The 11,256-nt window shown below is 51.6% G+C and overlaps 1 protein-coding gene across 1 annotated transcript; it reads left to right on the forward strand.

The window, feature by feature from the left end:
- Window positions 1-522: 522 nt before the first annotated feature.
- Window positions 523-6,513, forward strand: BARHL2 (BarH like homeobox 2). The gene is made up of 3 exons (XM_061411280.1): window positions 523-1,808; window positions 3,532-3,757; window positions 5,508-6,513. The coding sequence occupies exons 1-3, from the start codon at window positions 1,205-1,207 to the stop codon at window positions 5,818-5,820; spliced, it is 1,143 nt and encodes a 380-aa protein (XP_061267264.1). The 5' UTR covers window positions 523-1,204; the 3' UTR covers window positions 5,821-6,513.
- Window positions 6,514-11,256: the final 4,743 nt, after the last annotated feature.

The raw sequence follows: 11,256 nt of genomic DNA on the forward strand, positions 1-11,256 counted from the left end.
CTGGAGTTTAAAGGTAAGCCGCAAGATTCCTTTTCTCTTCCTCTCCTCTTTCCCCTCCCTCTTCGGACTTCTTAACGGCAAATCAATACTATTTTCTCGCTCTTCTCCCCCCACCCCCCTTTTCTTTCGCTTTTTCTAAAAACTCCGATTCCCTTCTCTAGTCTCCCTGTGCTCCCTTCCCCTATCTCCCTTTGCCCTCTCGCGTGATTGTGAACGCGGGGACCATTGTAGGACTAGGTATTTTGGTTGCAGGGAAAGGGATGTGCGGGTTCCGAAAAGAGCAGCGGGGCCAGAGCCGGGATAACTGACGGGTTCGCGAGTCGAGCGCCCATTGGCTCCTGGCACGTCGACGTCGCTCGCTAGCGCGGGCGCGGCCAATGGGGGCGCGGGGCCCGGCGCGCGGCCTCGGCGGCGGGGGCGCGGGCCCGGCGAGGCTCGGGGAGCAGCGGCAGTGGCCGTGACGTCACGGGAGGGGGTCGGCGCCGCCCGCTCGCCGCCGGATTACAAGCGAACGCGCCCGGCAGCGGCGGGAGTCGCTCGGCGCCGCGTCTCCGCTACCTCCTCCGCCTGCGCCTGCTCCTTTTTTTCCCTTCTCCTCTTGTTGCCGCGAACGTCGCGGCAGTGTCTGCTCCACAACTTTCCAAGAAAGTTCAGAAACTCGTCTCCGGGGCGGCCGGGTCGCGCGCGGCAGCTACTTCGGGGAGCCGCCGGGCAGCTCCGAGGGCGCGCGGCCGCCCGGGCTTCACGGTCGCTGCACCTGCCACGTCCGTCGCCGCCGCTGCCGCCTGGTGCCAGGCTGTGGGCAGACCCTGGCGGTGGCGGCAGCGGCGGCGGTGTCGGGGTCACCTCCTGCTGCCTCGCCTCCGTCTGGGTCCCCTGCGTTGCCACCGCCGTCCCACGTGCGCTATCGTTCCTGGAGCGCACGCTCGGTGCTTCCTCAACAATTTTTGTAACTTTCCCCCTCTATCTTCTTTTCTCCCAACTCCCCCTTTTTTCATTAGGGTAAAAAAAAAAACAAAAAGTGTCGAAAGTGTCCACGGATTGCCACCTCCCAATTATCCTTCCTTTCCTCCCGCCCCACTTTTTTTTTTTTTTAAGCGGCGACAACATTGTTTAGTGTTATTTTGTTTGAACGATCGATAGCTTCCTTTGCTTGGTCGAGGCGGCGGCGGAGTGGTGTGGACCTCATGTAGAAACGACAACAATGGAAGGGGCCAGCGGGTCGAGTTTTGGAATAGACACGATTTTGTCCAGTGCCAGTTCGGGCAGCCCAGGCATGATGAATGGAGATTTCCGCCCGCTCGGCGAGGCCAGGACCGCGGATTTTAGGAGTCAGGCCACTCCGTCCCCCTGTTCGGAGATTGATACCGTAGGAACGGCGCCTTCCTCTCCCATCTCGGTCACCATGGAGCCCCCGGAACCGCATCTGATAGCGGACGGGCCCCAGCATCACCACCACCTGCACCACAGCCAGCAGCCTCCGCCAGCCGCGGCCCCTACGCAAAGTTTGCAGCCTTCGCCCCAGCAGCAGCAGCAGCCGCCGCCGCCGCCAGCGGCCCAGCAGCTGGGCTCGGCCGCCTCGGCCCCCAGGACTTCCACCTCTTCTTTTTTAATTAAGGACATCTTGGGCGACAGCAAACCTCTGGCGGCGTGTGCACCGTACAGCACCAGCGTCTCCTCTCCCCACCACACCCCAAAGCAGGAGAGCAATGCAGCGCACGAGAGCTTCAGGCCAAAGCTGGAGCAGGAGGACAGCAAAACCAAACTGGACAAGCGGGAAGAGTCCCAGAGCGACGTCAAATGCCACGGTGAGTCCCGCCGCCTCGGCTCCCTGGGCCGTTTAGCTTCTCCTCCTCCTGCTCCCCTTCCGTCTCGCGCGAATCTCTGATGGGATCCGAAGGCGATTCTCAGCTTCCAAGGCGATCCGGCCACAGTCAAAAACTGCAAGCGAGAGGGAGGCCGGGGCGTGCGATTTGGGCACTCGTCCCAAGTTCTGTTTATTGTTAACATTTCTACATCCCCAACCCTCACCGCCACCAGCTCCTTCCTTTGTTTTACTTCATTTTAATTTATTAGGAAGGGGTCAGGCGGAGGGGATCTGACGGGAAGTTCTTTCAAATTTCGTAGTGCCTACGGGTGTGTTCACAACGTGGTGTTTATTTTTTAATGCAAATTATTGCGTTCCTCCCACACATAGTATTTTCTAAACACCCGCACAGGAATTATCAGATATAGTGAAGGAAAAAATGCCGAGTTGATTAACAGAGCAACTTAAAAAAAATTATTACATAGTGATTAATATAGGGAAGGCCACACGGTAAAAGATTATAATTAGTGTTTCAATTTTTAAAAATACCCTTCCTACTCCATAGCCCTAACTAAATATGTGTATTTCACTCAGAGTTTTGGCTCTTAACAAGTAATTGGGAGGTTGCATTTATGAATAAAATTTTATGTAATTGAATGTCTATTTTTGTAAAATCAGAAGATGGCAATGGAATTGTCCTTCAACTCCCTTTTTCCATTTTCTCACCAGAAAATTTCATAAGTGTTCTGGTCTTTGCATGGCAAGAGTTTTAATATCCAAGGCGAGTTCTTTTTTCCCCTTTACTGATAAGTTGATTATTACTAATCTTTGTCATCTCTGGGAAAGATGTGTGCTCTCTGGAAGGTAGGATATTGCCTCTTCATTTTACTATTGTAGCATTAGCATAATAGTGCCCAAAACAGATGTACAGTCTGGTCTGGCGATTTTTTTGTGCACCAACCTCCCCAGTGGGTCAATTAGAGAGATTATTGTTCTTCCTGCAGGGAAGATCAAGGAGTGAAGCAAAAAACGGGTACAAACAGAGAGGGATTGACATATCGATTTCCCAGCATTTCAGTAGAAAACCAAAGTTGACAAATAGAATCCGGAAATCTCTGGGCTGTCACCTGGATGGGCTCAGTGATTTTGAGCTGAACGCAGTGTCTGGGAGACATTCTTTCTGAAGCTTTAAGAGACCCGATGCAAGCAGTTGCAGAGAGCCAACATTTCCCAAGTGCAACTGAAAAAGGAAAACAAATGCCTATAACTTTTAGTAAACAGAAGAAGTAAAATGAAAAAGGTACCCCCTCATCAAAAAAGAAAAGTTGAAAGATCTTTTAAAACCTAATAAATCAGAACATACGAAGTCAGAGCGAAAACAGTAAAAGAAAGGGACAGGGTCTTCCTCAGTCAAGGAAACAATTAGGAAAAGGACCCTTTATCATAAAGTATTTTTCCATTTCCAAAGATGGGAAGATTCAACACTCTTTTTGAAGCCTTTTAGGAGCTCTGCACGAGGCTCCACATTCAATAGCTAGCAGTTGGTCCTCTTTCTCCATCCTGGCTAAGGCTCAAGTATGTGTATAAGGAAGATGGCAGAATATAGCCCCCCTGCTCCCCTCAGACCAGTGACTGGCTTGGGAATGTAGAAGTGTGTGCCAGGAGGACAGTCCATCCTTCCCCATTCCAGGCTACCTCAAGGCTATGTCTGGATTTCTGTGTAGGAACAAAGGAGGAAGGAGACCGGGAGATTTCAAGTAGCCGAGAGAGTCCCCCTGTGAGAGCCAAAAAGCCTCGTAAAGCCAGGACGGCTTTCTCCGACCACCAACTCAATCAACTGGAGCGTAGCTTTGAACGACAGAAGTACCTGAGTGTGCAGGATCGCATGGACCTGGCGGCTGCACTCAACCTCACTGATACCCAGGTCAAGACCTGGTACCAGAACCGCAGGTAAGGGAGGCTGTGGTGGGGAGCAGAGGCATCTGGTCATCTGGGTCAAGACAACTACACCAGTCTTCCATCCCATGTGGCCTCGGAGTCACTAGGGAGTCAGAGGGCCTGGAGTGGGCAGTTGGGGGGTTTTCAGACTGGAGTAGGGATTAGCCATACCTCCCAGGTGATGAGTAGCTGGAGTTTGGAGAATTTTGCACTTCTAAGTGTCTTTCATGTATGCTGTTTTTCTCTCTCAAATCTGAGTGGCTGAAATATCTCCCACTTTGCCTCCAAATCAATCAAGCCACACCTTCTTAAATCGAGACATCTGTGTAGCAGACACTCAGGCCCATAAAACCGATGCACTGCACCCTTTTGGGCCTGCCCCAGGATGGCTCCAAATATCTATAACCAGTCACTAAATCTGGCTATAGCTGTTCTGAAGAGCGGACCTACTGGCCTCGGCTTAAAAGTCCTTGCCTGGCCTGTGAGGCAGCCTGGAGGAAGGTTAGGGTTGGCAGCCAGTCAGGCATCTAGACTGAGGGTCTGTCCCCTATTCTGGCCACGTCAGAGCCCTCCAGGAACCACAGCTTCCCTTGAAAGGAAATTAGGAAAGGAGCTGGCAGTACTTGTAGGCCCCTGAACTGCAGTGCGAACACCCAAACCCGGCAATCTGGGGCCGAGGTTATGCCGGGTTTCTAAGCCTGACGGTTGTCTCCCTTGTCTCGATTTTCTCTCTCCCGCCTTTTCCCTCGTTTGTGTTCTAATCGTCCATAAGTGTGGTTGGAAATGCCCATCCAGTTGTCATCTTTACCATAATTTTCTGTCTCATTACATACGGTTTCAGCCACCCTAATTCTGTCGGAAAACATTAGTGTCATTTGTCGCCAATTTAAAATGGGCGACATGTTTATTAATTTGGCTGGAGCTGCCGGGTATGGAGGGCCCACCAGCCCTGAGTTCCTTCAGGAGGCATGTGAGCAAAGGCCTGCTGCCTCTTCTTCCTAGTGGGGGTGCGGTGGGGGAGGGAGGAAACCAAGAAAAGCGGATCACAGGTTTTAATTGTTACTCTCTCCCAGAGGAGACAAGATTTTGAAATGCATTTTTCCCCTCCTAGAATGGCCCCGAGGTACTGTCCCCTTGGGAGAGCCCTCCCTCAAACGAATTCCGTTTTGAAACCTTGTCACCTTCCTCACTCTGAGCCGCCCGCCTGCTGTAAGGTCCTGTCAGGCTGATGAGAGAGATGTGTCTCCACAGCCTTGGGGACCAAAAGGGGCAGGGGTCCCAGGCCCAAGAGCCTCTGTGTCCCTTTGTTCGCGGTTTCTTCTCACTCGGTCTGGAGGAAAGGGGGAGGGCAGAGAGCATACACTCTGGGATTGTTGGGGAGCCACTTGGGGAAGAGAATTAAAGGAGGGAGGAAGAAGACTGCCATAGAAAGAGTGGTCTCAGTTGATCTCTAGAGAAGTTTCCGCAAGTAGCCAAACTATAAGGGTGGCAACAGCAGAGCAAAACGTCCGGAGAAGGCAGCAAAGCTTGGGGAATTTTATTTATGAATGTCTGTTTGGGAAGCCAGCTTGGATTTGGGTGATTCTGTGAGGGAGAGGGTGGGATGGGGGCCAGGAGGTGTGGTTCCTTCCCGATTCTCAGCACTCTCTAAGTCCTCCTTGTCCTCCCCGAGGAAGAAGAGGCCAGTAGGGGAGAGAACGGGCCTTGGGGCCTGGACTGTGCCCCCAGCCGCGGGGTGCATGCACGTCTGTTTTTTTTTCAGGACCAAGTGGAAGCGGCAGACCGCGGTGGGCCTGGAGCTGCTGGCTGAGGCGGGGAATTACTCGGCACTGCAGAGGATGTTTCCATCGCCTTATTTCTACCACCCAAGCCTGCTGGGCAGCATGGACAGCACGACCGCGGCGGCGGCCGCTGCCGCCATGTACAGCAGCATGTACCGGACTCCTCCCGCGCCCCATCCCCAGCTGCAGCGGCCCCTGGTGCCCCGAGTGCTCATCCACGGCCTGGGGCCCGGGGGACAGCCGGCCCTCAACCCCTTGTCCAACCCCATCCCAGGTACCCCACACCCCCGGTGAAGAGCGAGCCTGCAGACCCTCCCTGTCCCCTCCCTGACCAGGACAGCTGCCCCTCCTCTCCCCCAACCAGGCAGTCTGCCCTCCCTTGCAGTCTACCAGGAAGTAAAGAAGTGAGAGAGGAAGATGCTCAGCAGTGGGCGGGGGTCCCCCCGAAAGTGCCAGCCCTCCGCACTTCATCTCCCCACCCCCAGAGACAGGGCTGGAAAGCTCCCCCACAGCAGTGTGACTGGCGAAAATGCTGACCCCACACAGAGTGCGACCAGTAAGTGAAAACATCAACAAAAACAAAAACCTCAAGTTCTTTTTAAAAATGACTTTAGGGACAAGGAGGAGGGAGGGTGGGGGGTGGGGTAAGGAGGGAAGAAAGAAGGGCAAGGAGAGGAAACTGCACAGGCAGAGAGAATTGTAGATGAACAGCCTCAGATTCCAAGGCAGAGGGCGTTGCTGTGGACATTCCGTCTGGCCCAGAGAAAAGAGGAGGGTAACTGAGAACTTTGCACTGAATTCTCATGACCTTTTTTCTTTTGGAAAAGTGGCATGCTCCATAATATGAAAAAAAATGTACATTTGAAATACTGAGTGATAAGTGATATATCATATTTATTATATGTTGTCCAAAAAAGAGTCACTTATATACCTTAGTAAAACATGATTTTTCTTTTCATGTCTTTTTGATTCAGTAAAATAAATGCTTAGACAAAAATATAGATTTTTTGGTGATTGAAAATTACAGAAATAAAGTTTATCTTTTTTTAACAAGTGATGAAATCCGAGGGAGCTGATTTTACTAAAGCAGAGTGTACTATGATGAAATGTGTCACTTGATTTAGAATTACCCAAAGTCCCTTCCGGAATATTAGGAATTTACAACATCTATAAAGACGTTGGGTTGACTTGGGTAAAAACAGCTCCATTTTTCATGTTGGGCTCTTCCGAGCCGTTAATTTGGTACGTGTGATTTTTTTTTCTTTTTAAGTGGATGATTTCAGAGCAGTTCGTGAGGCCGCAAGAGAAAATCTGTGCTTGTAGGCTTGCTGGCCAAATAGGCAACCAACTTTCCTTGCTGCCCCGGCTGGCCTGGCAGCTGCAGCCGAACCGAGTCTGACCGCCATTCCTCCTTCTCCTAGGGCTCCTCTCAGCGGTGAGGGTCCGGAGCGCTGGGCAGCAGAGACGCCGGCAGGAGCTGGGCGGTGGGCGGGCAGACGTGCGGGCCGCGCAGCTGTTCTTCAGCCCAAGGCCGGCGCCCGCGTGGTGGGACAGCCTGCAAGCAGGAGGCTGTAGGGCGCGCAATTAGGGTGCCCCAGGGACTCGGAGAGGCCTGGCTAACAAACCCTGGTTGTGCTTTGATCCCTGCCTTCTTGTTCCCCGGCGGGCATCCAACCCCTAGCCCCGCACCGAGCCTCTTGCCCTGGTGAGTTGGCTGTGATGGGATGCCTAGAGCGGAATGCAACTCTGGCCGAGACAGGTGTGCTGAGCTTTTTATGCGCGTCCCTGGATCGTTGGGGACCACTAAATAAGAGGCCAGAGGATAGTGTAGGTCAGCTGCTTGTTTTGGGAGTGTGTATCAGTGTGTGAGAACCGGTGTGTAATACTCTTAGCACCTTGGCCAGAGCCTCACCTCATCCAGAGCCTGACCTCAGCCCTAGACCTCCCTCCCTTACTAGCTCCCAAGAGGCTGAGCACTCCCGACTAGGGGAGGCAGAACTGAAAGGGGATGGTTGTACTGTTCCGGGGCTACTCCCACCTTCTCCAGGCTTGAGGTCACTTCTCCCGTTGTCAGAGAGTTGAATCCCCATCTGGGCATCTTCACATCTCTGTCTTCACTCTGGCCCTAGTATGTAGTCAAAGGAGTAAGACTTGCAGCTAAAACACATCCAGACCCATTTTCCAACTTTCTCTGATGTTTGAATCTTAGTAGAGTTATAAAAACATTTTTTAAAAATGTGGAGTGCTGTGGGAGTGTGTGTTGGGGAGGAGTGGGAAAGAAGAAGGAAAGAAAGAGGTGAAATCCAGGAAGAAATTGCCTTGGGCACCTCGATCAGACTTTGGCTAATTAGGGAGTGATTTATCTCCAGCTCATCAGTTTGCTTTAAAAATGGTCGTGGTCTTGTTTGATTCTAACAAAAAGGGTCTGGACTGGCCCTTCTCATTTTCTTCCCGCTGAGCCGGTACAAACTCAAACAGCTGGGCTAGGCTGGAAACTGGGCACCACTGTGTCTAGTGGGAATGCCCATTGCCTGGACAGTCAGCAGACTCTCCTTGTTCTATCTTAGCTGCTGTTGGATTTTACAATCATGTTTAAATACTTCAGGTCCTTAAATGGTCCACCTGGGTCTAAAAAGGCACTTTCCAGGACCTGAGGGTCGGAGGTGGGGGGGAGGCGGTGCTACAGCTTCTGTCTGCACTGGCCCCAGGGCTGATCATCTTTGGGGGAAAGGGGGAGCTGAGAATTCATTGGTGCTCACACATTCAAAGTTCCCTACTAAGAATGACCTCAAGTTCAGTTGGGAAAAGCACATAAACAAACCTTCAAATATAAACAAAATCATAGAACCCATCTGCTACCAGCAGCCGGCCAACCACTCTGCTGGGGAGCCTGCCAGCTACCCCTTCACTCTCAAGGCCAAACTGGGACTCCAAACATGCACAATGAAGGGGGAAACACCATGTCTACAGGGACCAAGGTTTCTTAATTAACCTCCTATTCCACTGTTGCTAGCAATTAGTCTAGATCTACCAGAGTCCTCCCAAATGTGTTTTTGCTTTAAAACCATGTTTTCTTTCACCCCCTAAACCATGCCGCTGAAAGTGTCAATTCCCTTTTAAATTTGTTTTGGTGATTTCCTGTTGCATAGAAGGTAGCAAATGGAGTGAGTGTGTGTGTGTGTGTGTGTGTGTGTGATGTGGTGGTAGGATTGTTGTCCCAGGGAGAAAGTTGAGTGCTGGATCCCTTCTTTTCATTTTTTTCTTTCTGTAGCAGTACTACAAGGGGCACCTCAGCAGGTGCCCTTCTATTCAAATGTTCCCAAACTACTGCTTAGAAGTCAAATGCAAAAGTCTGTTTTCTCAAAAGAAGTCCTTCTGTCTGTGCCTGCCCAACAAAGTAGGGAGGTTGGCTAAAAGGTGAGGAGTGCAACACCAGGTTTTCCGAAAAAAAGCAAGGAACAGGATAACAGACAAAGGTCTTTTCACCAGGGAGATCCAGAGTTAGTTGTGGAGGCTCAGAGGTCTTCTGGTCCTGGGAGCTGCACTTCTTTTCTTTTTCCCACCTTCAGCTGGTGTCAGAAGGACACTCTACTGCTTGCTCCATTTGGATTGCTTCTTTGATTAAGTTGGGGACTGGCAAAACAGGGATTTTCAGGGGCATTCTTTCCTTGCTACAGAAACACAGGGGAAAAAAAAAACCCACTTGTTTCGGAGAGGTGTTTAAACACAAAGACCCCTTAAACTTGCTCTCTGTAAAATCAGCTCTGAGACTCCAGCAAACCTAGCACTAATTGGTAGTGAGTGTGAAACAAGTTAACTCCCCACCTAGCAGCCAGCCATTCTAACCCCAGCCAACAATTTTCAATGAGTTGCAAAGTAATGATTGCTGCTTGCCTCCATGCCTCCAGCAAATATACTTAACACCTTGTATCAGTTTATTTTTGCTCCACCCCTTAAAATGAAAGCCCACAGGATGGCAAATTAGACAGCTGATTCCCTCCATTGCAAATAAAACTGCTTACCGCAAACCAAGACTTTCCTCCTCCTCCCTCCCTGCCATCTGACTCCTGCCTAAGCAGCCCTTCCCCAGGAGTCTGCTGAATCCCACCTCCCCTCTTTAAACAGGCAGCTTGTTTTGTTATATTTTTAACTTTCTAAAAATATTTGGAAAAGCTCTCCCCAGGGGGAAAGAAACTTTAGTCCTTATTAAGCAATGTGGTTACAAAAATATACTGGAAGAGAGCTGCTTGGTTTTCTAAAAAGCCAGACATGCCTTGAAGTCAACATGCTTGGAAAGAGACTGACTTTTTATCACTGGTGGGCATATCAGGGGCAGAGCCGAGCCTCCTAGGGAACTGATGCTTCCTCCTCTGCGATGAATTCTTGGTGTGGGAAAGCTGGTTTGTCCTGTGTTTTGGTTGTTGGCTAGGCAATTAGGCAGAAGGGTGAGTGGGGGCTTCTCCAGGGTTTACCTCACGGACCCTGGAACAGTGCCTCGAGGCTTCTTGAGCTTTCACTAGGTCTTTGTCCAGCTTCTTGGCCAGTTCCAGCCTTCCTCTCTACCGACGCCTCCTTCCCTGGAGTTGGGGGCCTGTGTGCCCCTCCCTTCTGGAAGGTAGAACACCCCCGGTGCTTAGTAGGGGTAAGTGTGTGGGGTTAGGGATGTGTGTGTTCAGAAAAAGGGAGGTATCACTGGCCTATCGCATTGGAAAACCAGGTCATCTGTCTCAGGGCGATGAGATGACCCAGAAGGGACTTTTCCCCTCCCCTTCTTCCAGCTGAATTCTGAAAGTCCCTGTCAGTCTTAGTGTTGCTGTGTGGACGGCCCCAGCCAACCTCGCATTCTCAGTTTCTCCACCTTCTTTCTCTCCTTGGGCCTCCCTCTCCAGTTTCTCTCTCCTAGCACCACAGACAGCTCCTTGGGCGAGCGGTGGAGCAAACTGCCGGAGGCTGGAGGGTTCCCCGCAAAGCCTAGGCGACCGCAGGGGGCGCACCCGGGAAGGGTCGGCGGCGCCCGCGGGGGAGGTCTGCGAGGTGATTACAAAGCACCCTCCCTGGCAGCGCTTCCTGATTAGCTCTAAGACCAAACAGGGTCACTTTCCAAAGAACAAAATCTTCAGATCAATAAAGTAATTCAAAACCCAAAAGATCTTGGGGTAAGTAGTGCTCAGTGACAGATCAACTCTAAACCGTCCCTATTTAATAAGTTCTTAGCGAAAGCCGACTGGGAAGGAGAGGGGCCTCAGTTCTGCCGCTTCGAAGCCCCTGCGCCGCGGCCGTAGCGCAGTCGCCAGTGGAACGGCTCTCAATGGCATTCTTTTGTTGTTTGTTTGTTTTTACTTTCTCGGCTAGCGCAGCCCCGACTTTGCTCAGCGAACCGCCGCCTCGGTCGATGGAAGCCCAGGAGAAGCACTCCTGAGGCGGCCGCCCTGCAGGTAGCGTTAAGCTGAGGCCCGGATTTCCACTGCTTTTCCACCTCGCGTCTCCTTTCCCCGGTTTTGGGACTCTCCCAGCTCCCGTTACTATCTGGTTTGGGATAGCGGGTCGACCCCGCAGGAGCTCCACTGAAAAAGGAGGACCTTCGCGAGCCCGAGATTGAACTTGTATGATAAAAAGGGCTTTTGTCACTTTGTGGAGTTGAGGGATTTCCGCCCCCACCCACCTCTGCGTCTGCCCGCCGATTCTTCAGTGAAGAAGCCCTGGAAGTGGGATCCTCTTTCCCACTCCCAG

The sequence above is a fragment of the Bos javanicus genome, chromosome 3 (genome assembly GCF_032452875.1).
Source record: "Bos javanicus breed banteng chromosome 3, ARS-OSU_banteng_1.0, whole genome shotgun sequence".
Classification (NCBI taxonomy): domain Eukaryota; kingdom Metazoa; phylum Chordata; class Mammalia; order Artiodactyla; family Bovidae; genus Bos; species Bos javanicus.